The sequence below is a fragment of the Malaclemys terrapin genome, chromosome 4, assembly GCF_027887155.1.
Source record: "Malaclemys terrapin pileata isolate rMalTer1 chromosome 4, rMalTer1.hap1, whole genome shotgun sequence".
Classification (NCBI taxonomy): Eukaryota; Metazoa; Chordata; order Testudines; family Emydidae; genus Malaclemys; species Malaclemys terrapin.
In genome coordinates, this window is record NC_071508.1 from 92,647,493 (window position 1) to 92,673,725 (window position 26,233).

A 26,233-nucleotide genomic window follows, 5' to 3' on the forward strand; every position below is an offset into this window, starting at 1 on the left:
CTGTCCCATCCCTGATCCCCCTTCCCACTCTCCGAACCCACTGGTCCCAGCCTGGAGCACTTTCCTGCACCCCCAGCCAAGCCCCCTCCAGCATCCCAAACCCCACATCCCAGAGCCCTCACACCCCATGCCCCAACCCAGAGCCCCCTCCCACACCCTGAACTCATTTGTGGTCCCAGCCGAGAGCCTGTACCCCCAGCCGGAGCTCTCACCCCTACCCCCAATTTCGTGAGCATTTATGGCCCGCCATACAATTTCCATACCCCAATGTGGCCCTCAGGCCAAAAAGTTTGCCCACCCCTGAACTAGTGGGATGGTGACAGGAAGGAAGAAAGGATAGTTTAGAACAGTGGAGAGATGATTATAAAGCAGTAGGCTCAAGTTACTTACAGACTCATGGGTAAGTACACCTCTACCTCGATAGAACACTGTCCTCGGGAGCCAAAAAAATCTTCCTGCGTTATAGGTGAAACCGCGTTATATTGAACTTGTTTTGATCCGCCGGAGTGCGCAGCCCCACCTCCCCCAGAGCGCTGCTTTACCACCTTATATCAGAATTCGTGTTATATCGGGTCGCATTATATTGGGGTAGAGATGTACTGCAAGTCTTCCCTTTAACAGATGCCCTATTATGGAGCTGAGGCTTAGAATAACATTTCTCTCAGTTTGAACTTCCTTGCAGGGTGGATAGGATGGCAAATGACAGCTTGTTTCAAAGTCATGACTGCTTCAATTACAGGATTTTTCATAGATAATCTTCTTGAACAAAGGAGATCACTTTAGGTTTCTTTCTGAAGTGTGTAAAATCAGACTAACTGTAGAGCCTAACAGCAACCTGTGCAAGTGAAATGAATATTAAAGAAATAGAATGAATTAAAGAATGCTGTATGTTCCTTTAAGTAGAAATGAGAAATGCTACAATCCAGGTGTCAGGAAAGCAGACATTAACTGTTAATCAGTTGCTCCACTTAAGGGCGATTGGTGAAGCATTAGCCTTAGATCGATAAGAGTTAATAAGGAAGCAGGATATGCATATTGTGCCCCAGGCAAATTTTACAATTTTGCTCTCTCTGACCCTTTGTTTAGTTTGCACCCTTTTATCTGTATAAATAAGACTGTCTGAATCTTGCATGGTGCTCACATTATCTGAGTGTTATTAGCAGAGCGCTGTGCTAGTAAAACAGAGTGATCTGACAAACTGAGTCCTGAGTCTAACTTTGACAAACCTTAAGATTGTTCTACAGGGAACAGAGACCGTCACCACCACACAGGCACAATTTTTACAGTGAAGAGGTTTATTTATGGATTGATAAATACAGTATACGAACTCATTGGGACAATAAGGCACAACTGTTGACTACAACTACACAGGCAGAAGAAAAAGAGAAACACCTACTTTTAAATAAGCAAAATCAAAGCCTATAAAATCTTGTGTACCTTTCCATGTTAATATTGTCACATTCCTTTCCTTTTTACAATTCCTATTTTACATAATATGGTCATAAAACCAGAATGTTTCCTTCTTGTACCAAACAGAAATTTTACACATTTCTCCAGCCTTACTACTAAATTGCAGCCTGAAAATTTCAAAGTGCAACATTTCTTTCTGCAATTCAATTAAAAACAGTGTCTGAAGAATCCACTGAAGGATTCTTTAATATAATTGAGTAAAGGAACTAAAGAAATCAATTTGAAGGTTGAATCTTAGCTCAGTACTTACAGAAACTTATGTTAACACATGATGTAGAGGTGGGTGGAAGCACTTAAACACTGATTCTTCAATAGAGAAGGACCTCCAGGCCAATTCAAGACACTCCACCTGTACTGGTTGTCAGATCATTTGTTGACTTATCCACATAGTGCACAAAAAGCTGTGTAGCCAATGAATTTGGAGGTTTACAGCTGGACACATTCATTGCTTTTGATTCCTTGATTTAATATAGTCTTGCTGTTAAGTTTTTAAATTAAAAATAGTTATCCTTTCAGTTGTGTTAGTTTCATAAAGATTTGTGCAAAGTATCTGATCAGAATATTATATTCTAAAATCTCCCCTTTTAATCTGAATTGGGATATAGTAGGCAGTTCCCTAAAAACACTTGTATCTAAACTTTCATGAAAGTGTTCCAAGTGCAGCTAAACTAACACCTACAGTGCAAATCCACCAGCCAGGGTGGGGCTCTGATAGATGTTAAAAAAAAAAATCATTGGTTTTCAAATTATCCAAGGATTAGTATGAAAGCAGCACAAGGTGTCATTAGTATTATCACCACTGGACGGTGACAATGACATGAAATCAAGAAAAGTAGCCATGCACAAAGTTTGAATTATAAACACTGGTAAATAAATCTGCACTAATGAAAGCAATAAGTTGTGATGGTGGAGGTATGAGTGCCCTGTGGGAAGGAACGGTCATACAGAAAAGCAACCTAGGGAGGGGTGCTTTGTGGTCCACTGGCAGTCAGAGCCTGCAAGCTGCTCTTAAGGAAAACACCCACTTCTGCACCTGGTACTGGGGTCGTTTGAGGTTATGAATTACAGTGTGGAGTCCAGTTTGTTCCACAGAAGTTGCAACCTGCAATCATGACTGATTCCTCTCAACCCTGTGGATTAATTCCAAAGAATTCAGTCATAGCATTTGAGACTGCTCAGACCTGCCACTACTCCCAATCCTACAGTCCTGCAAAAGAAGCCACTGGACTTAAATTAATCATTTAAGATAGCTCTAAAGGGCAGATCTGGAAAGAGGGAAGAAAGGTCTTGAAAAAAAACCAAGTGGGGAGCAAAAAAAAGACAGCTCTGTTGTACTAGCATGGGAGGGAATAAGGCAGTGCTACTCTGACACCTACCACTTACTGAAGGAATGATTTAGCTGAGGTTTGTTTCACACTATACACTACTCCCAGTAAAAAAATTCAGATGGCTTTTCTGTGGGATATTACCCCCTCTTGGCTTCCCAGATGTAGAGCTCCAGAAGAATAAGTCTGCAGCAGCAATACATAGGAAGGAAAGGCAATCACAGTCATACAGCAATGGAGAGGAAGAATCTGAAATAGGGACTTTTTAATGCTTCATTCCGAGCTGCACTGCAGCCACTTCCCTTTGTTCCTGCTACACAGGGAATATTCACCTTGGTGGAACAAGCTGGTGAGGGGTTGCAGATGTGTTTTCCATGCACCAGTAACAACACACTAAGGAAAGATGATGGGGAGAAAATGGTGTTCTAGTCCTTAGAAATTAGGAGTGGTAAGAAATGGGTCTCCCATCCATCAGTGAAGAAATCGAATGCTCATTTTCTGCTCTACATCCACCTTCTCCAAAACCTGCAATAAAACCCAGAGACAGCTGGTTAAGTCACTTATGTACACAGTTCTGTTCCAGTTAAAATGTTGAATGATATTAAAAAGCAAGCAAGAGGAGTATGGGGCAGCCTGGCAAGCCATTCATTCATCTGGAGGCCGCTAATGCTGTGCCCCAGAAGCTAAGCTTTCCTTTTAAAAATTAAGAAAACCACAATGAGAATTAAGTGTAACTCATATAGCAAATATCAATCTCCAGACAGCCAGAAACAGCTAAGAGAAGTGTGGACTATCCTCATTTGTTAGAGGTTGTTAACCTTTAACTCATGTGACAAGTATGAACACTGCACAGTAGAACCTCCGAGTTATGAACACCAGTTGCACAAACTGACTGGTCAACCACACTCCTCATTTGGAACCAGAAGTACGCAATCAGGCAGCAGCAAAAACAGGCAACTATAGTACAGTACTGTGTTAAACTACTAAAAAAATGAAGTTTAAAAAAAAGATTTGACAAGGAAAGGAAATGGTTTCTGTGCTTGTTTCATTTAAATTAAGATGTCTAAAAGCATTTTTCTTCTGCATAGTCAAGTTTCAAAGTTGTATTAAGTCAGTGTTCAGTTGTAAACTTTTGAAAGAACAAACAACATTTTGTTCAGAGTTATGAACAACCTCCATTCCTGGAGGTGTAAGTAACTGAGGTTCTACTGTATTTCACTACTGGACAAGGCATAAGGACTTGTCTACATCAGGAATTTGACTGGCACAGATAGTGTAGAAGAATAATTACTCTGCTTTAGTTATGCTAGTATAATTCCCCTGTGTGACTATTTAAGAATATGGAGTAATTATTCTGCTATAACTGTGCCAGTCAATTTCACCATGTAGGCAAACCTCAAGGAATGAAGTGGATTATCATTTTCTGATCTAGTGTGATTAGAGTCTCACTCTGGGATCTCAAGTGGACCTTGGAAGACCACCACTATTTTTCCCTAGTTGGACTCCTGGCAAAGGCTATTTAACTCTCTCCCACAAGGAAGCTACCCTTGTGGTGGGCCTCTTGCCTGCAAATTTACTTGACTGAAAATTCAAAACAGATCCAGCTACATAACCTCAGAAGAAAAAGCTCGCAGAAGAGGTATATAGGTTGATGAGTGATTATATGCTGACAGCACAGCCCCAGAAGTGAACCCTGCCCTTCAAGAGGCTATGATCTCATTCTCTCTGCTAGGGCACAGGGGAATCATAATATACTGGGAAGGGCTGCTACAATAAATACAAAAGTGAAGAGTAGTATCTTTTTGGCTCATTTCCAACTGTTTGTGACTGCTCAGTGATGACCACGTTCAATCACTTCTGTTATTCAAAAGGTTAATTCCCAACCTTGACAAACTCGGTGAAGGAGATGGCACTATCTCCATCCTGATCAGCCTCCTGGATTGTCCTGTCAGCAATACTGCCCAGCTGCTCGTCTGAAATGTTTACACCAACCATCATCCGCAATACCTGCAAGATACAAAAACCCCAGGAAGTCTGAATATCCCCTTTAATAACCTTTAAGCTAAGAGCGTTATGGGAAGATGATTCTGAAAGTCTTGTGCAGAGTTTATTCACAGTACTCGGAACTAGGATACCAGCCAAGTACCAATCCTGTATAGGTAGAACTCAGGAAGACCCTTATTACTGTCTGGAAATGTTTTCTACGATCAAGATTTTCAGTTCCTTTTGTACACCAAACCTATTGGCCAAAACTGCCTCCACACAAATACAAGATATACTAGGTTGCCTTTGTGCACCCCCTGACCACAAGTGCTAGCTTCTTCCTCATTCCCCAAAAAAATGGCATTCAAAATGGCTCCTACAAAGTGAGTGAACAGGATTCTCGGAAGTTTCAACTATTTTTCACAAGATTGACAACTGCTTGATTTGACCTTTCACTGTTTAGGATTGTTTGGTTGCTTTCTGAAGCCTTGCAAGTTGCAAATATGCAATCAAAACTGGACTAGTCAGCTCTTCTCCTTCCTGCCAGTTTGTAAGGTGCTTTTCTGTGCTGCAGACAAAAGTGAGCACTTTTGATCAAATGCAGTTCCTTGCTCAAGGTGAGCCACAAATTACTATGTCTACTTGGCAGGATTAGTAGAATGCAGTTACTCCCAACTCAAATCTAGACTGATATGCACATCCATGCCATTACAGTAATGATTTCTTGTTGCTTTTCTCCATCGAGGAGGAAGGCAACAAAAGCTTTATCCCCATGGGAAAGAACTGGTCAGAAACCAATCCACCTCAAAAAACAGACTCGTATCTAGTCTTGTTGTCCCTGCCATAAAAACTAAGTATGTTTTTTTTTTTTTTGTAGTGGCAGGTTACATCTGCTGATGTCTTTGTTCCAATGGAATTATAGTCATCCATAAATAATCAAACATGTTAAAAGTTAACTTAATACGCTGTTGAAATTTCTGATGGAGTAGGAAGTCTATGCTCTTAACGGAAATTGAAAGACAAAAAGTCACCACATATTTGAAGCTATAGGTAGGCAGAGTCCAGTCAGCCATACATTTTTGAATGGTCTGTAAGACTGGTCTAACCACGGTCGCTTGCAGATGCATTAACTATTGGATCAAAGGCTGCCATTCGACATTTTCCATATTCTGAAGCGGTTTTAGGTGAATGGCACTTTTTTTTTTTTTTGGGGGGGGGGGGGGGGGGGGGGGAGAGGAAGGTCACCCAAGTGCCCAAGTACCAATAAAATCTTTCACAAGTTATCAATGCAATGAGCATGTCAACTTCATTCTTTTACAAAAAGCATTCTTAGGGAAAGTTTAAGGGTTAAAGTTGCAAGCTAGATCGTCTAAAGACCAACAGACTCATTTTAAGTCCCACGTTAGCCCATAGTGCTCTTTACCTGAAGCAGCTCATCTCGGGATATCTTGTCATCTTTATCCAGGTCATATAGTCGAAAAGCAACTAGAGAAGGTGAGAATGAGTCAACTGAGTTCAGGTACTATTTGTTCATCTTCCCCACCCACATATGTAAACTTAAATGTTATGCAGTCAAAAACACTGGTCTCAAAGCTGGCAGCAATGTAGGTGTTGGGTCATTTTATAATGACTGTTGATGTAAATATTAGGCTACAGCTTTTATATGATCCTGTTAAATGTTTTATTGAATTATATAATTCAGAGTTCCCACCTACCATGAAAAGCAGTTTGCTCCTGCAATTTGCCAGTCAATATATATAGTCCTCTTCAGAGGATTGCACATTATTGTCAAGAGACAACAGCCACTTCAAAATTACCTTTCAAGATCAAACCAGTAGTCCATCTAATTGAGTACCCAGCATGACAGTGGTCAGTACTAGATTTACAGGAAGTCAAGAGCCTCCCTAATGGACAATTCTATAAATAGCCTGCTTGCAGGGGAAGTTTCTTTCTAACCCTGAAGCATGAGAGTTTATCTATCCCTCCTAAATGTATTTAATTCTTTAATTCCATAAGGAATCTTCTTTGCACTGTTACTTCTCTGACTGGCCTACACTTTGCCTGAAGTACATGGTCAAATCAGAGCCTAGAATGCGGATCAGAAGACTGCTGCAGACTATCTAGGAAAGTGGATTACTCCTATATACACTTTGACCATATGCTTCAAGCAGAGTAAGGAACAATCAGGAGGGGAGAGTGGGATGGAGGTGTGAAGCTGAGTGGCAATACCACATCACATGAAGGACTAGAGAAATAGCAAGTGGTATGAGGAAGGGAACTGGAAGGCCCATTCCAAGGAGCATCTCTCAGAACTGCTCTGACACCACAGCAGCCTATCATGAGACATTTAGGAAAGAGCTGAAATTAGTCCAGCATAATCAAGTCTCCAGTGAGCTATGAGAATCCCTGTAAGTAACTCTTTTACTGAGCTTCAACAGATCCCAGTAGCTTCTGAAAGGTCTATGGCAAGTCTGTTACAATCTACTATTTACAGGTTTTAGTAAGTCAGTTTGTGTTTAAAAATAAGTACTGCAGTATGTCAGTTCAGACAGTGTCTTTGTGTAGGAAACATAAGGGTGGAAAGACTAAAGAGGCAGGAGGCCAAGGAATGGAATTGTCCAGGTAGACTGAAGTTCCTTACAGTGCAGCTTGTTACTCCTGCTGTTGAGTGGTTCTGGTCCATTCTGGTCTTTGCTTTTTTCATTATCTTCAATGGGTCGGAAGTGGGCCAAAGTCCTCATGAATCCACGGAAATTCACCTGGTCCTCTCTGCATGGTATTACAACAGGTCAATTGTGTAAAATTTAGCATAATACAGGTTATCTATTGCAGATGTGAACACAAGCTTCAGTGACCAAACAAGTCCCTTCATGACATTTCTGTAGGGGCAAGTTAATTGAGTGTTCTATAGAGTTTTTATTTACATCCAGCAACCCCTTGCCTTCTTGGTCTCCTTCAGTAGAGGGTGACCACAAGAAATTTCCTTGTGGTCATCCAGGAACAGCAAGTGTTTTCAAGAGCGGTAGCAGAATTACTGGTAGATACAGGATACAATGTAGAGAGGAGATGTGGTGTGATGTAGTAAAAAGAATCAAGATTTCTTAAGGTGAGGTTTGATAAGTCACTTAGTTTCTATAAAATAGGTATATTTACTCACCTCAGAAGCATTGTAAGGGGTTTACGGTTTCTAAAACATTTCAAAATCTCTTAGATGAAGCACAAAATGTGGAACCAAAATTTAGAAATGAACACAAAGGTTCGTGCAAGTAGAATCTCAAAATCTCAGGCACTGGTTCTTAAAAATGACTACTAGCTTTGGGTGTCAAATTTGACACCTTAAAAGAGCTCTAAATTCAGGAAGTGTGAACTCCCACTCTCTGAAAATTGTGCCCCTTTAAGGTGCCTCAAGTTGGGCAGCTCAGAAGTTCCAGATCCCCAAAATAAATTAAAGTTTTGTCCAAAGCTTTTTACCATAGGAAACCACACTACCTATGACCACCTCTTCTCAGGCCCTTTTTATCCAACAAAAGAGGAAGAAAGGCATAAGCCAATCTTGTTTTTTCCTTAGTGGGTCAATGCTGAGGAACTGGGAGAAGGGTGAAGATCTGACACACTGGACCAAAAAGGGAGTTCCAGGTGCATAAGACAGCTTGGTAGGAAAAAGGAGAACACAGAATGATGCAAACGTGCTCTGAACAAAGTGAAGTGGTTAGGAGACAGATGAAATGCAGTTTATGCTAGACATTCAAGGCAAGAAGCGTACTGAACTGGAGGGTGAGAAGCCAGTGAAGCAACTACAACCTGTGCAGAGTGTAGTCAGAGTGACACGCAAGAAAGATTTTGCAGCAGATTTCTGTACAGATCAGCTGGGTGTGTATGGGAGAGAAGAACATCAGTGAGCCCAAAGGAAATTACAAAAGTCAAGGCAAAAGACATCCAAGGGCTTGGACAAGGGTCTTGGTACTGGCAATAGGAATGGATAATTTTGGAGATGTAAAACAGTTCGAGGGGAAGAGAAAGAAGAGTCTGGTTTTAGTCATGTTAAGTTTTAGCTGGTGGTATGGTATCCAAGATGTCAGATGCAGATTTGAAAAAAATCAGTATTCAGGTGGCAGCAGAAGCCATGTAGCAGGTTGACATTACCTACTGAGAGAAGGCTAAGGACAAACCCCTACAGAGAAAGGGAAAGAGGAGGAGCCCCCAAAGAAGATACTGAAGGATCAGACAGACACCGAAGTAATTTAGAAGAGCAGTGTGTCTGAATCCCAGAGAAAGTGTCTCTAGGAGGGTCCAACTGACTATGTCAAGACAGCAAGAAGAATGAGGACAAAGAAGAGGTCTTATAGCTGATGGATTGACAGTCTGCCAAGCTGGAGACTGGGGTGCAGGATAAGGCAACTTACACTTGAATGTCACTTTTCATTGAAGTTTATGATTCTGGGAGGAGGGTAAGATGCTTTAAAGAAAATCCAAAGGTGGAGAACCAGACAATTAGGGAGTAAAGCTGCTTGATAAGAGATACTAGTGAGTTCGTAGCTGATAAGTCACTATTGGCTCCTCTATGCAGGGTTGTTGTTGCCATGTTGGTCCCAGGATATTAGAGAAAGTGGGAGAGGAAATATCTTTCTTTGGACTAACTTTCGTTAATGAGAGAGAAGTTTTCAAGTTTACACATAGCTGTTCTTTAGGTCTGAGAAATGTACTCTGTCACAGCTAAATACAAGATGGAACAGATTGTTTAACATAAGTAAACACATTTCAAGGCTCCTGGACTTTCACCAGAGGCATTCAGCAGCATGACAACAGAAATGGAGAATAGGTTGACATGTGAACCAGAACTGAGTATTGATTAAGGATCATAACACCCTGGTAAGGTAAGCAAGTGTCCCCATATTACCAGATGGAAAACCATTCAAGAGAGGTTAAGTGACTGCCCAAAGTCTCACAGCAAATCCATGGCAAGACTGAAGATAGAATCTAGGTATTCAATTCCTACTCCCATGCTTTAGCCATAAACGTACCTCTGATTAGAATGTCACAATGTTTGTCATAAAACTTGTAGACCATTTGGAAATACATTCAATAGGAACTTACCCCTCTGGGAAAAAGGCATTGATAATCCGGTCTCCCAGGGGGTTGATGGCAAGCTCAGGAATCCGTTGGAAGTCTTCACGGCTAAGGGAAGCAAGAATATGAGAGTCTTCATAAACTTAGCTGTAGAGAAAGTTGCATAAAGACTGAGTAAAGTCTAATGAAAGGATCCACAATACAGCATACCCGTTTGGATTTTACTTCTTCGGAAAAGTACTTTGCTGTTTGCTTTCCAACCTTAATAGTGCAATAGCTGTTAAGAGTTTATTAATGGCACCAAGATAAGGAGACTAGTACTGAGCTTGTATTACATTACACGCCTATAATAGTGCTAATTTATCAAGTTAATACCACTTCTCAGATACAGCAAATACCAATTTGTGCAAGCAATTCTACCAAAGAATTTTAGTTATCCCTCTAGAATGATTGGGCAATACGCAACTACAGTAAAAGAAAGCAACATAATGAAAAGCAAGTAACAACTAAAGTAAATTGTGTTTAGGAACAAAGTCACTTGAGTTGGAAGGAGCTTTAGATTAATTCATCTGGAGTGATGTATCACAGCCTTGGTATCCCCAAAAGCCACTAATCAATTTTCAGGTTTTAAATTTTAATTTCTTTCTGTCTGGACTCTTTGTTGTATGAGCAAGATATTTATATAATGCCGTGGAAGTTAAAGCTGAGCTTGTTTCTGTATCAAACAGGAAGTTTTCCCTACTTTAGAACAGTAGCCGTTTTCTATAGGCGCCCATCTAAACTAAATAGCTGTGCTGCTTAAAAACTACACTGGTGGATGAAGTTACATTAGTATCAAAGAGTGCACTTGTATGGCTTATTCAAATTAAGAACGCAAAATAAGCAACAATAAAGCACCTCTATAGTTATATTGCTATGTTTGTAACAAAAAGTCTGACCAGTATAACTGTCAGTAATTGGTACAAGACTTCCTTATTCATTTAGGCCTGTAGCTGGAAAGGTATTCATTAGTGGTAGAGATCAAAATTTACTAAAATGCTGGCTGAAAATGTAAACACATTTCTGCCAAGCAGCAATAATTTCAAACTCTTCCTTGTTGGGTGCCCAATTGTGACCTTGTGCCAGATTTGCAGAAATACTAAACACCGACAATTCCACTTGAAATCAACAGGAGCTTTGGGCACTTAGCCCTTCTGAAATTCAGCTAAAAGGTCTCAAGTTGGGGACTGAAGAATTAGTTGCTTTTGAAAACTGTCTTAAGCAAATGAAGTGGCGATACCAGATGACAGTCAGTTCAAGCTTCTCTAAGCACCAAACCTAGTACTGCAAGAACCTGAACATGAGGATATTCTGGAGGCAATTATGAGCTACCACTTCACAGAACTATAAACATTAGACAGAAAGACCCATGGAGTCTAGTCTCACCTATTGCCAGTGGGGAACAACTCCCCACAATGTTCTCTAGTGCTCTTCCAGTCTAGTTTTAAAATTTCTCCTCCTGCTGATATACTTGAGGACCCAGCTGTAGTGTAATTATTGCTGGGATCCCAATTTAAGTTCCCTCTAAGCTGTGCGGTCATGCAGCTGCCTATTAAGCCTCGAGCAGGGGCTCAGGGCTGCGGCAGGGAGAGATTCTTCTCTCCCAGCACGGATCTGTTGCGGCAGGAGAGAGGAGCCCCCTGGGCCAAGGCTACCGGAGCTGCCGGGGAAAGGAGCCCAGCCCTGCCAGTGCTGTTGTAGCCGGGGAGAGGCACCTCTCCCCTGGCCCGGAGCTGCTGCAGCAACAGAGGACTGGGGTGAAGTCCTCTCTCCCCACTGCAGCCCCAGGGCAGCCTGCATCCCAAACCCCGCATCCCTGGCCCCACCCCAGTGCCCACACTCCAACCCTCTGCCCCAGACCTGAGCCCCCTCATGCATCCCAAACTGCTCATTCACAGCCCCACCCCAGAACCTGCACCCCCAGCCAGAGCCCTCATCTCCCCCACATCTCAACCCTCTGCCCCCTCCCACACTCCAAACCCCTGGGCCCCACCCCACGTATTTTGTTACATGCACCAATATGGAGGTGATGGGTCACACAGCACCTCCATACTTGTGCACATAACAAAATTCATTCCGCACATGGATGTAAAAAATTAGAGGGAACACCGGTCCCAATTATAGTATATTTGTCACAACATGATTAAAACAGACTATGGTCTTATAGTGGTGAAATGACCAGGTTTTTTGACCATCTCTGAACAATGCTACTGACCTATGCATGCCCATGCCTGGGGGCTTCAGAGACATGATTAAGAACCATCTATACATCAAAATAGTCATGTTGTAACCCAAACCCCTCAATACTGTTCTATTTGAAACAGATGAGGAGCACAACATATTAGTGATTTAAACAAAGATGTAGTGAAGCATCCACACTGGGGTAAGAGCCATTTTAACTACAGTGCTTTGGCTCCAATTTCAACGTGTAGGGCCCTACCAAATTCACAGTCCATTTTAGTCAATTTCAGTGTCATAGGATTTTAAAATTGTAAATTTAATGATTTCATCTCTTTAAATCTGAAATGTCATGGTGTTGTAATTGTAGGGGTCCTGACCCAAAAAGGAGTTGTGGGAGGAAGGGGGTCACAAGGTTGTTTTGGGGGAGGGGGTTGCGGTACTGCTACCCTTACTTCTGCGCTGCTGCTGGCCGTGGTGCTGCCTTCAGAGCTGGGTGCCTGGCCAACTGCTGCTGCTCTCTGCCCAGCTCTGAAGACAGTGTTGTAGTAAAAGTGGCAATACTGCAACGCCCCTAAAATAACATTGTGACCCCCTTGCAACTCCCTTTTGGGACAGGACCCCCAATTTGAGAAAAGCTGGTCTCTCCCATGAAATCTGTATAATATAGGGTAAAAAGCGCACACAAGACCAGACTTCACGGTCCGTGATGCATTTTTCATGGCCAAGAATTTGGTAGGGCCCTACCAATGTGTACAAGCCACTGAAAGCAACTACTCCCACATCCTGTCTAGAATTTTCCATTGACATAACATCAGATTCCTTGCTTGTTAAATTTCAGCTTCAGAGAATTTACATTCAACAGTTCAGCCTCATGTTGTGCCTGGTTTATGGCAAGAGATTAAAAATTAACTACAAGTAACCCCTAGGTTTCAAATCCACTTCTATTTTTGTTCATTAAGGGGTAGGGATTATAATTGGAATAGCAGCAACAGTCATAAAAATAACTGAATGCAGAAAGGCAAGTTGTACTTTTTATACACCAAGGCCCCTCAGTCATTAGGGACCTACTTCACCTGGCTAAGGCTGGAGCCTACAGGAAACTGGATGTTCTATTTCTTCCTTGTTCATGTGCCATAGCAACAGGCTTCTCCCAGTGAGACTTTCCAGGAACCCTGTTTCTACTAAAAACAGGCTTAAAGGTTGCTTTGCCTATGATCTTTAACTGCAAATTGGTTAGTCTGCATAATAAAGAACATCCATGACATTTTTCAGTACTAAACAAGCGTTTGTTGCAAACAATTAGTAGCTTTTAGATAGGCTATGTATTTCTGAACTGTGGGATGTGTCTCCTGAAGGGAACACAAGAGCCCAACATGGGGGAAAGACACCCACCTCATTGCCTTGTCCCAAGCAGTTGAAGGGCCATTACTGGCCACTCATTCTTTCACAGGCTACTGCTCTTATGTTCGGTCTTCCTTGACTAGGTGGTTATACAGAGTGCTGTTTCCCCGATGTCTGACAAGACAGTGAGCACCCCTGTGTAGAACCGAGTGTGACAGTGTACCCCATAAGGCTTTATGGGGAGGGGGTGCTTATAAATGTATGTATGACATAACTGGAATATGTTATGTGCTGCCTGTGCCATGTAATATATCTCTGTAAAGGTTATGGTCTACTATATATATCATTTTCTACTTGAGGTTAAGAATATGGGCTGTATGCTGGCTTGGTTTCAAAGTAAGCTTTGGAAGGCATTTGGTCAGCTTCTTTAGGAAAGAATTCGCCAGGTTAAGTACCTGATCAGGAAACACTTGGAGAACAATGCATCTTGGAATGCTCCAATCCACATAAGAAGTCTTCCTGGAGACATGCAAGATACCATGTGGACAATGGCTTCGGCCTGTAAAGACTAGAGTCATGCAGGGACATGTGACTTGCCCAGGTGACTCCAGAACTCCATCTTGGAGCTGGACTTTGCATAGGAAGGAAGAAAGGGGATCTCCACCCACGAGAGAGAGAGAGAGAGAGAGAGAGAGAGCGCGCGCGAGAGAGCGTGCGCCTATTTAAACCCATGGGAGACCCCTCCATTTTGTCTTCAGCTGGCTAAAGAAGGAGCTTCTCCACCCCCCCCCCCCCCAGGATACTGGAAGGAAACTGGAACAAAGGACAGTAACTACAGGGGTTGTGAGTGATTGCTGGACCCAGGCTAAAAGGAGATTAGCCTGTAAAAGGGAGCATTCTGGAACTGGTGAGGAACTTATCTGTATTTAGTTTGATTAGACAGATTTGCGCATTTCATTTTATTTTACTTGGTGACTTACTTTGTTCTGTCTGTTACTACTTGGAACCACTTAAATCCTACTGTCTGTATTTAATAAAATCACTTTATTTAGTAATTTACTCAGAGTATGTATTAATACCTGGGGGATCAAACTGTGCATCTCTCTCTATCAGTGTTATAGAGGGCGAACAATTTATGAGTTTACTCTGCATAAGCTTTATACAGGATAAAACGGATTTATCTGGGTTTAGACCCCATTGGGAGTTGAGCATCTGAGTGCTAAAGACGAGCACACTTCTGTGAGCTGTTTTCAGGTAAACTTGCAGCTTTGGGGCAAGTGATTCAGACCCTGGGTCTTTGTTGGAGCAGACGGGAGTGTCTGGCTCAGCAAGACAGGGTGCTGGAGTCCTGAGCTGGCAGGGAAAACAGGAGCAGAGGTAGTCTTGGCACATCAGGTGGCAGCTCCCAAGGGGGTTTCTGTGATCCAACCCGTCACACCCAGGAAAGAACTGAAGAGAGAATGTGACAGCAGTTGTGGGGGTAGATAAATGGAAGACAGTTCCCAAAAGTGAGGAAAGGGGAAACAGGAGGAACTACTGGAGTAGTGGGGAGAGATATAAGAGTGAAATAAAGGGAGGAGAAAACTGGCAAGGAGATTAAAGCTTGCTGTATGCCAGTTTAAAAAACTAATAGAATTTGAGGGAAGTTTCCCTGTGCAGACCAGGCCAGAGAGCTGGGAAACAAATGTCAGAAGTGGAAGAGAACTAGGAGAAGAATAACGGGGAGAGGAAATGAAAAACAGAAAGCAAAGCAGAAAAATACAAAGGAGATCAAATGGGTAAATGAGTCAGGTGAGATGGGGAGTGGCACTACATGCGAAAGCAAGTATAGAGTCAAATATAGTAAAAAAAAAATTAAGTGACTGACACTACTGTAGAATTTCTAGAGATAGAAATTCCATGCTTGAATAAGGAGACTAGCAGTAGGAATATATTACAGCCCACCTGACCAGAATGGTGATGGTGAAATGCTTAAGGTGATTACACTGGTCTACAATTTTTGAGAAGTCGTCTGCTTTAGAGATAAAATGTGCTATTTATTATGTATTTTGATGTGCTGAATTCAAATATGGCAATTAAAACAACTGATTGACTACTGTTTCTAAGATATTTAAGTTTACATTTTATGTCTATGTATATTGTGTAGATAGGGTTTTGATCATGAATTGTAAACCTAGGTCTTTTCATGTGTTTATGGTTGCTTTACATGATAATATTTCACCTGTCCTGTTTATGTAACACTTTAAAAGTCAGCAAAAAAGGGTTATATAATTATGAAACAAAAAGGCAAAAAACTGTTATGTATATAGTTTAGTCCTATTCAGTGTCTACTCGGCGCTTCTTGGCTTGTCTCTTTTATTCATTAAATGGAGCATCTCTTGTCACTGTCCAGCAATAGTCTGCAAGCATTGATGGGCTCCATTTGCCCTGATAGCGTTTCTCCATTGTTGCAATATCCTGGTGAAATTGCTCGCCGCTCACTGCTCCGCAGTTCGGTGGGGAAAAAAAAAAAAATCTAGATGAGAGTGCAAAAAATGTATCTTTTAGTGACGTTGCAACCAAGGCTTTTGTATGCCTTGAGGAGGTTTTCCACCAACAACCTGTAGTTGTCTGCCTTGTTGTTTCCGAGAAAATTTATTGCCACTAACTGGAAGGCTTTCCATGCGGTCTTTTCCTTGCCATGCAGTGCATGGTCAAATGCATCATCTCGAAGAACTTCACGAATCTGAGGACCAACAAAGACACCTTCCTTTATCTTAGCTTCACTTAACCTTGGAAATTTTCCACGGAGGTACTTGAAAGCTTCTTGTGTTTTGTCAATGGCCTTGACAAAGTTCTTCATCAGACCCAGCTTGATGTGTAAGGGTGGTAACAAAATCTTCCTTGATTCAACAAGTGGTGGATGCTGAACTCTTTTCCTCCCAGGCTCCAATGACTATCGGAGTGGCCAATCTTTCTTGATGTAGTGGGAATCTCTTGCACGACTATCCCCTTCGCAGAGAAAACAGCAGTACTTTGTGTATCCAGTCTGCAGACCAAGCAAGAGAGCAACAACCTTCAAATTGCCACAAAGCTGCCACTGATGTTGGTCATAGTTTATGCACCTCAAAAGTTGTTTCATGTCATAGGTTTCCTTCATATGGACTGCCTGACCAACTGGAATTGATGGCAAAACATTGCCATTATGCAGTACAACAGCTTTAAGACTCGTCTTCGATGAATCAATGAACAGTCTCCACTCATCCGGATCGTGAACGATGTTGAGGGCTGCCATCACACCATCGATGTTGTTGCAGGCTACCAGATCACCTTCCATGAAGAAGAATGGGACAAGATCCTTTTGACGGTCACGGAACATGGAAACCCTAACATCACCTGCCAGGAGATTCCACTGCTGTAGTCTGGAGTCCAACAGCTCTGCCTTACTCTTGGGTAGTTCCAAATCCCTGACAAGGTCATTCAGTTCACCTTGTGTTATGAGGTGTGGTTCAGATAAGGAGGTTGGGAGAAAAGGTGGGTCCTGTGACATTGATGGTTCAGGACCAGAAGTTTCATCCTCTTCCTCGTCTGACTCAAGTGAGAATGATTCTGGTGCATCAGGAACCGGCAGTCCTTCTCCATGGGGTACTGGGCGAATAGCTGATGGAATGTTTGGATAATGCACAGTCCACTTTTTCTTCTTTGACACACCTTTCCCAACTGGAGGCACCATGCAGAAGTAACAATTGCTGGTATGTTGGCTTTTCCTGTTCAACCACTGGCGAAGATTTGTTGCACAAGTGTTGCAGCATATGCGTGGGGCCCACCTCTTGTCCTGATCTCCAATTTTGCAGCCCAAATAAAGGTGATGGCCTTTCTTAACCATAGTGGTTATACAGCGCTTTTGTGATGCAAAAGTCACTTCACCACAAACATAGCAGAAGTTATCTGCACTGTTCACACAAGTACGACACATCTCTGCTCACTTTGGCTAAACAGAAATGTGTCCCTTTGCAAAATCAAACACTGACAAATAAGAGCAAAAGACTATGATTTCTAGATATAGGGGCAATTTGTTCAGCAGAGTGATGTAAGCTGTGTTATGATTGCATCATCCATGACTTCTAGGAATAATATGATGTAATTCATATCATGTATGACGCAATACCAGCTTCAGATTGCATCATTCATTGTTTTGCCTAAAAAGCAAGTACTGTTCAAACCCAGTCAGATTTATTCATAGATCCAGTCAAAGATGTATTTTAGTCATTTCTGGTTTAAATTGAGATCCCTTCCCTTTATAACTCACTTATCCTCCGCCATTCCCAAGTCAAGGGTCGTATATACTGACCCAATAGCATATCTTGAAAACTAGAGCCAATCAACAATTTTAAGCATCATTTTCGTTCTCAGTGACCCAGAATTAGTACAGTTTGACTACATTTATTTCAGAAGCATTTTGGCTGTAGAGCAGTGTTACTGGTTCTGTTTTTGTAGCCTCTCTAATGGGGGATTTTAGCTATTCCCATATTGAATGGGAACATGTCACCTCAGTACCGGATACAGAGGGAAAAAAAAAAAAAAATTGTACACACCATTAATGAGAGCTTCTTGGAGCAGCTAGTCCTAGAAGCCACAAAGGGAGAGGGAATTTTTGACTTAGTCCTAAGTGACTCAGGATTTGGTCCAAGAGGTGATTATAGCTGAACCACTCAGTAATTGTGACCATAATGTAATTAAATTTAACATCCTTGTAGAGGGGAAAATACCAAAGAAACCCACCACAGTAGCATTTAACTTCAAACAGGGAAACTACATAACATTGAGGTGGCTAGTTAAACAGAAACTAAAAGGAATAATCACAGAAGTAAAATATCTGCAAGCTGCATGGAAACATTTTTTAAAAATACTGTAACAGAGGCTCCAACTTTAGGTATACCCCCAAATTTAAAACAAAGAAACCACAGTATGAGGGTCAAAAAATGCCACCATGGCTAAACCAAGTAAGAGGTTGTTAAAGACAAAAGGACATTTTTTTAAAATTTGAAGTCAAATCCTACTGAGCAAGAAAAAAGGAGCATAATCTCTGGCAAATCAAGTATGATTAGGCAGGCCAAAAAAAGACTTTGAAGAACTATCAAAAGACCCCAAAAATTAACATAAGCAGGAAGCCTGCTTAACAATCAGAAGGGCCACTGGACAATCAAAATGCTAAAGAAACACTCAAAGACAAGTCCATTGTGAAAAACAATGAGTCTGGTGGCACCTTAAAGACTAACAGATTTATTTGGGCATAAGCTTTCGTGGGTAAAAACCTCACTTCTTCGGATGCAAGTGAGGTTTTTACCCATGAAAGCTTATGCCCAAATAAATCTGTTAGTCTTTAAGGTGTCACAAGACTCCTTGTTGTTTTTGTAGATACAGACTAACACGGCTACCCCCTGATACTTAAGTCCATTGTGGAGAAGCTAAATGAATTCTTTGCATCTGAGGTCACTGCAGAGATTGTGAGGAGATTCCCACACCTGAACCATTCTTTTTAAGTGATAAATTTGAGGAACTATCCCAGATTGCAATAGAGGTGGTTTTGGAACAAACTGATAAATTAAACAGTAAAGGCACCACGATCAGATGGTATTCATCCAAGAGTTCTGAAGGAACTTTAATATGAAATTGCAGAACTACTAACTGTGGTACGTAATCTACTGCTTAAATCAGCCTCTGTACCAGATGACGGATGTGTAGCTATTGTACCACCATTAAAAACAAACACACACACACACACACACACACACACACACCCCGCAATTTAGGCCAGTAGGCCTAATTCAGTACCAGGCAAACTGATTGAAACTATAGTAACTAACAGAATTATCAGACATAAATGAAAATTATATGCTGGGGAAGAGTCAACATGGCTTTTGTGAAGTATGATTTCCCTTTACCAATCTATTAGAATTCTTTAAGGGCAAAGGTGATTCAGTTTATATACTGTACTTGGACTTTCTGAAAGTCCTTCAGAAAGGTCCCACACCAAAGGCTCTTAAGCAAAGTAAGGAGTCATGGGATACTGATCTAAGAGAGAACCTTCCAATGTAACTGGTTAAAAGGTAGGAAAAACTGGTCAGTGGAGCAAGGTAAAGAATGGGGTCCTCCAATAATCTGTACTGCTCAGCATATTCAAATGATCTGGGGAAAGGGGGTAAATAGTGAAGTGGCAAAGTCTGTGGACAATACTAAATTGCTTGAGAGTTAAATCCAAAGCTGACTGTGAAGAGTTAAAGGGAGCTCACAAAACTGACTGACCAGGCAGGAAAATGGCAGATGAAATTCAGCATTGATAAATGTAAAGTAATGCACATTGGAAAAAATCTCCTCAACTATGCATCTGAAGCGATGGGGTCTAAATTAGCTGTTACCTCTGAAGAAAAAGATTTTGGAGTATTTGTGGATGGTTCTCTAAAAACCATCTGCTCTATGTGCAGCAGCAGCAGCTCCCCACCCCCAAAACCCCAACAATGTTAGGAACCATTAGGAAAGGGTTAGATGATAAAGACAGAATATCATAATGCCACTGTACAAATCCATGACACCCATATCTTGAATACTCCATGCAGTTTTGGTCAATCCATTTCAAAAAAAGATGTTTGCCTTTCTCAAATAACTAGGGGTATGGAACAGCTTCCACATGAGAAATTAAAAAACAGACTGTTCATCTTAGGAAAAAAAGAGGACTAAGAGGGGATATGATAGAGGTCTATAAAATCATGAATCGTGTGGAGAAAGTGAATAAGAAGTGTTACTCTTTACAGCACAAGAACCAGGGGTCACCCAATTAAGTTAATAGGCAGCAGGTTTAAAAACAAACAAAAAAAAAGGACTTCACACAACCACAGTCAGCTAGAATTCATGGCCAGGGGGTGTTGAAGACCAAAAGTATAACTGGATTAAAAAAATTAGATAAATTCCTGCAGGATAGGTCTACCAATGGCCATTAGCCAAGATGGCCAGGGATGCAAGCCCATGACCTGGGGCAGGAAGAGTCATGCGATAATTGCCTTGTTTGTTCGTTTCCTCTGAAGCATCTGGCACTGGCCATTATCAAAAGACTGGATACTAGGCTAGATGGATCATTGGTCTCATCCAGTATGGCTATACTTATGTTCTAGATGTGGTATTTGCATCAGTGCATAAAAAAAAAGACAGGCAATTTGTTTATTTTAGACAAAACTAGAATCCTTCTTTCCCCCAGTACATTTGTAAAACATGTCATGTCAGACACAAGTATTCCAACCAGTTTCATAGAATCATAAAAGATTAGGGTTGGAAGAGACCTCGGGAGGTCATCTAGTCCAACCCTCTGCTCAAAGCGGGAACAACCCCAACTAAATCATCCCAGCCAGGGTTTTGTCAAGCCGGGCCTTAAAACTCTAAGGACGGAGATTCCACCACTTCCCTAAGTAACCCATTCCAGTGCTTCACCACCCACCTAGTGAAATAATTTCTTAATAGCCAACCTAGACCTTCCCCACTGCAACTTGAGACCATTGCTCCTTGTTCTGTCATCTGCCATCACTGAGAACAGCCTTGCTCCATTCTCTTTGGAACCCCCCTTCAGGTAGTTGAGGGCTGCTATCAAATCTCCCCTCACTCTTCTCTTTTGTGGACAAAATAAGCCCAGTTCCCTCATCCTCTCCTCATAAGTCATGTCATGTTCCCATCCCCTAATCATTTTCATTGCCTTCTACTGGATGCTCTCCCATTTGCCCACATCCTTTCTGTAGTGGGGGGCCCAAAACTGGATGCAATACTCCAGATGTTACCTCACCAGTGCCGTGTAGAGGGGAATAATTACTTCCCTCAATCTACTGGCAATGCTCCTACTAATGCAGCCCAATATGCAGTTAGCCTTCTTGGCAACAAGGGCACCCTGTTGACTCATATCCCCAGGTCCTTTTCTGCAGAACTGCCATTTAGCCAGTCGGTCCCCAGTCTGTAGCATGGGATTCTTCCATACTAAGTGCAGGACTCTGCACTCTGCACTTGTCCTCAGATTTCTTTTGGCCCAATCCTCCAATTTGTCCAGGTCACTCTGGACCCTATCCCTACCCTCTAATATATCTACCTCTCCCCTGAGTTTAGTGTCATCAGCAAACTTGCGAGGGTGCAATCCACCCATCATCCAGATCATTAATGAAGGTGTTGAACAAAAATGGCCCTAGGACAGACCCCTGGGGCACTCCGCTTGACACTGGCTGCCAACTAGACATCGAGCCATTGATCACTACCCATTGAGCTCAACAATCTAGCCAGTTTTCTAGCCACCTTTAGTCCATTCATACAATCCATACTTTAACTTGCTGGCAAGAATACTGTGGGAGACAATATCAAAAGCTTTGCTAAAGTCAAGATATATCACGTCCACCACTTTCCCCATATCCCCAGACCAGTTCTCATCATAGACGGCAATCAGGTTGGTCAGGCATGACTTGCCCTTGGTGAATCCATGTTGACTATTCCTGATCACCTTCCTCCCCTCCAAGTGCTTCAAAATGGATTCCTTGAGGACCTGCTCCATGATTTTTCCCAGGGACTAAGGTGAGGCTGTAATTCCCCAGATTCTCCTTCTTCCCATTGTTAAAGATGGGCACTACATTTGCCTTTTTCCAGTCGTCCGGGACCTCTGATTGCCATGAGTTTTCAAAGATAATGGTGAAAAGCTCTGCAATCACATCAGCCAACTCCCTCAAATGCATTAGATTTGGCGCCATGGACTTGTGCATGTCAAATATTGACAAATCCCAGAAACAACGCCCTGATGAATGCAGTAACTACTTTTATTGATTGCATCATGGTACCATTCTCATTTTCTAGGACTTCATTGTGTTTCTCCCGTTTCTAAGTTAAAATAACTCAGCTGACTAACTTGTTTTCTGTAATAAGGCATAATTATTTAAGACCGAGCCTACGGGAGACCATAAAATCATTGTTATTGTTACTGTTCTAATAGTGCTTTAAAATATTTGATAGGTGAACTGACCAACTCTATTCTGTACCATGAGCAAGTGTGCTGCACATCAGTGCTAATTTTCAGAATAGTAATTTATTCAACAGATTCAGTTTGATCTGAACCAATTTCTCTCCAAATTTTTCAAAACTGCCACTTAATCAAAAAAACCCAAAACCAATTGTTTGCCCAGATGTACTACAGAGCCCACAGCTTGTGAATCTGACCTGGAATTGTGTAATTTTTCCCTTGCTGGTTTAGTGGGAACTTATCTGTCTTATAAATTAAGTGTTTCAGAGCCTCACGTTTTGAGCACTGGAACAGAAGGAGTGCAATTCCATTATCCATGAGGTCACTACTCTGACTAAATGTATTTAGAACGTGGGAAATTCTACCTTTGTCATTGTTTGTTCTGGATGATTTTTCTGAGCACAGAGCTTCCTACTTCAGACTCCAAGACCTTATCGGCACTGGAAGTTAAATTGTTTGCTACAGTCATGTACATACCCTTTGAAATCAATAGTTAGGCAACAGATGTGACAGGAGTTTGACAGTGCAGGAGTAGTTTAGTAATTATTCACCCTAGTAAAGGCAAATTAACTCCCTTTTCCACAAAAGCTTCTACTCCTAAGCTACACACTATTACAGACTGGGCCACAACTAGCAGTAATATATTTGTATAAACAGATTACTTTTAAGCCTCGACAGAGAAAATAGGTGTGAATTGGATCCAAAAATGTCTACCACCTTCGCATGCTAACTTTGATGTTTAAACTGTGGGGTAGTGTAAAAAAGGTTTATGTTCATTTGTGTAGGTATTCAAGATTAACATGAAAATAACTGGGGTTAGAAATGGTTTCCCAACACAGTACACTTCCCTGTTTAGCTTGAAGTAGAACTGGGAAACTTATGGATCAATGGCTTTTCAACTCATATGAAGACATTCCAGAAAAATTCTCATTCTGATAGAAACTAATTTTTTCTAACAAAAAATGACTAAGTGTTTGGTTCTGTTTGTGCCCAATGTAACACTAAAACTTGCATCAAAAGGTTAACCTGTTTTCAAAGTTTGCCTGTGAAAAGTTGCTAATTTTAGAGGAGTCTAGCTTCAATCATATGTCCACTCCATGGAAAATGTCAGCTTCAACAGCCTTCCCATTACAACAGTATTTTTGTCAATTGTTAACATGTCTTTGCTAATGAAAAAATAAGACTAACACTACATTCTACCTTCTTATTCTAATAAGGATCATGACAACATCTTGCTTGGAGCTGAAATAATTCAAAACAGATTTAGCACTCATCTTTTCAGGACGCAAACCCCCAAAAGCTATGGTTTACTGTAAACCATATCTCTGAAGTTTAAGACGAAGGCTAAACTAGAGCTATTTGCAAGGATCCCACTTGGCTAATTCAACTGAGATCAGTGAGTCAGTGATCTAGGTTATTCATTCTGAGACAGTGGTCCACTGAATGCAATCTATGGAGCTCTTCCTGGAGGTCTGCAAATCTGTTTGTTGGATATCTATTGGTGTGAAAACTTTGACAGAGATATCTTACAGAGAAAAAGGCTGTGCACAGACTAGCGTACCTGAGCTAGCTTAAAACCAACAATTGGAGCGAAGACATTATAGCACTAACTTCCATTTGGGTAGTACAAGCCTAGCACTGACTCTGGATAAGTACAGAGTGGGCTAGCAAACACTGAAGCCCGTGTTGTGCTACCTACGCTAGCTGCATTCAAGCGAGTGTGAATAGGCTAGCCCTTGCACAGCTTTTGCTGTGTAGATGTACCCTCAGATTTTAAGGAGTGATGCTTGCTATTAGTTATAGTCCATTCCAAGGCTGAGTTTCCTGAGGTTTATTTGGTTAAACAAACGCTAATCAACGCTTCACACTTTGAATGGCTGACTCATCTGTTACTTGTTTCCTTGTTGTGAATTCAGTAGATCAAATTTGCAAGAGACATCAAAATGGAAGGATAGCAAATGTGAACAGAACCAAAATCCCAAATTACCTCAGTAGATGAACTATTATGTTAATACTGAATTGTCCTTCAACAACCCCAAAGAAAAGGTTAACAGTAAAGATATAAAACAGGTGGGGACATAACCAAGACACTGCACTCATGTAATTAAAACAAGTTTAATTTTTGTTTGTGAATATATATATTTAGCAAACCAGGAAGTAACAAAATGTCAGAGGGGAAAGTTTTATGAAGAATCAATTTCAAACTTTTCTGTGCCAAACTCTCCATGGCCTGGTTCATTGGTACAGTGCTTAATTCAGTTTTCACTTTATTTTTGTAGTTCTCATTTGAAAGTTGTACACAGAAGACAAACTGAAGAACTCACACCCTGCACCCTTTTGCTATGAACAACTACTTTTAAGAACATTTAAGGCTCCCACTCGCCTGTTTGTTCTTTTATTGAGCAAAGTATATAAAATACATTTAAAAAGGTGCAAATGAACTACAAGTGAATGATTTGCAGATCAAAACAGTATCAAGTTAACTAGGCATCACCAAGACAATTAATAGCCTGTGACTCAGCAGCAATACAAACAATCCTTTTAGTTACAGAAGCAGCTGCAAAGAGGGTATCATGGAACAACTTCTGTGATAAGTATTTATAAAAGTTAGAGGTGACCTACAAAAGAAAATATGGGTTTGTATTTGTGTCCTTATAATAAAGCTTGACATTTTTGTTGTTTAAATCTTAGAAATCTCAGGAATGTTAAGTCTGGTCTTGTATTTTTCAAAGAGATTTCTTGCATGGTTCAGACTGTATATTCACATTACAACGCTATGTAGCTAGAAGAGTTCTTAAGTCAGTTGCAGCTTTCTGAAATCACTTCTAAAACATTTTGGTTTAAAATACGTTTCCACAAAGCGTCAGGAAAGTTTTTCTTCAACCCTTATATCTGCAGCATGAGGGACCCACAAAACAGCAGCTTCCATAGCTAAATCTTCCACTTATAGCCTCCTCTTAGCTTAGAGGGCCCTGGGGACAATGAATATTTAGAAGGATCTCAATTAAGTTCACAGGTGTTCGAGCTTTAAGCAATTTGAACAAAAAAATAATTGCATCTCAATCAGGTTCTCACTTGCATGGTTTACCTGATGCTATACCTATCAGTTCTCCACAGAATTTCATACAAGACAATACCTGAATTTAATGTAAACAGGCAAAAAGAAAACTTTATAACTGTCTTTTGCACCTTCTATAGAGAAGAAAAAGAATGGCAGCAAAGTAGGGCTGTCAATCACATTTAACTCATGCAATTAACTCAAATTAATGGCAATTAATTGCATTTTTAAAATCACATTGTTAAACAGAATACCAATTGAAATGTATTAAGTATTTTTGGATGTTTTTCTACATTTTCAAATATATTGATTTAAATTACAACAGAATACAAAGTACACACTGGTCACTTTATATTTTTTATTACAAATACTTGCATTGTAAAAAGTGATAAACAAAACAGTATTTTTCAATTCACCTCATTCAAGTACTGTAGTGCAATCTCTATTGTGAAAGTGCAACTTACATGGTTTTTTTTGTTACATAACTGCACTCAAAAACAAAACAATGCAAAACTTTAGAGCCTGCAAGTCCACTCAGTCCTACTTCTTGTTCAGCCAATCACTAAAACAAACAAGTTTGTTTGCATTTATGGGAGATAATGCTGCCCACTTCTTATTTAAAATGTCACCAGAAAGTGAGAACAGGCATTTGCATGGCACAATTGTAGCTGGCATCGCAAGATATTTACATGTCAGATGTGCGAAAGATTCATATGTCCCTTCATGCTTCAGCCACCATTCCAGAGGACATGC

The 26,233-nt window shown here is 41.0% G+C and overlaps 1 protein-coding gene across 1 annotated transcript in view; it reads right to left on the bottom strand.

Moving 5' to 3' along the window:
* Positions 1 to 1,274: 1,274 nt before the first annotated feature.
* Positions 1,275 to 26,233, bottom strand: part of CHP1 (calcineurin like EF-hand protein 1) — a 39,797-nt gene continuing 14,838 nt past the window's right edge. Inside the window, exons 3-7 of the mRNA XM_054025435.1 lie at positions 9,873 to 9,953; positions 7,420 to 7,547; positions 6,202 to 6,263; positions 4,680 to 4,802; positions 1,275 to 3,320 (exon numbers count right to left, since the gene is read on the bottom strand). Coding sequence (XP_053881410.1) covers positions 3,267 to 3,320; positions 4,680 to 4,802; positions 6,202 to 6,263; positions 7,420 to 7,547; positions 9,873 to 9,953 — 448 coding nt within the window. The 3' untranslated portion in view covers positions 1,275 to 3,266. The remainder of the gene's footprint in view (positions 3,321 to 4,679; positions 4,803 to 6,201; positions 6,264 to 7,419; positions 7,548 to 9,872; positions 9,954 to 26,233) is intronic.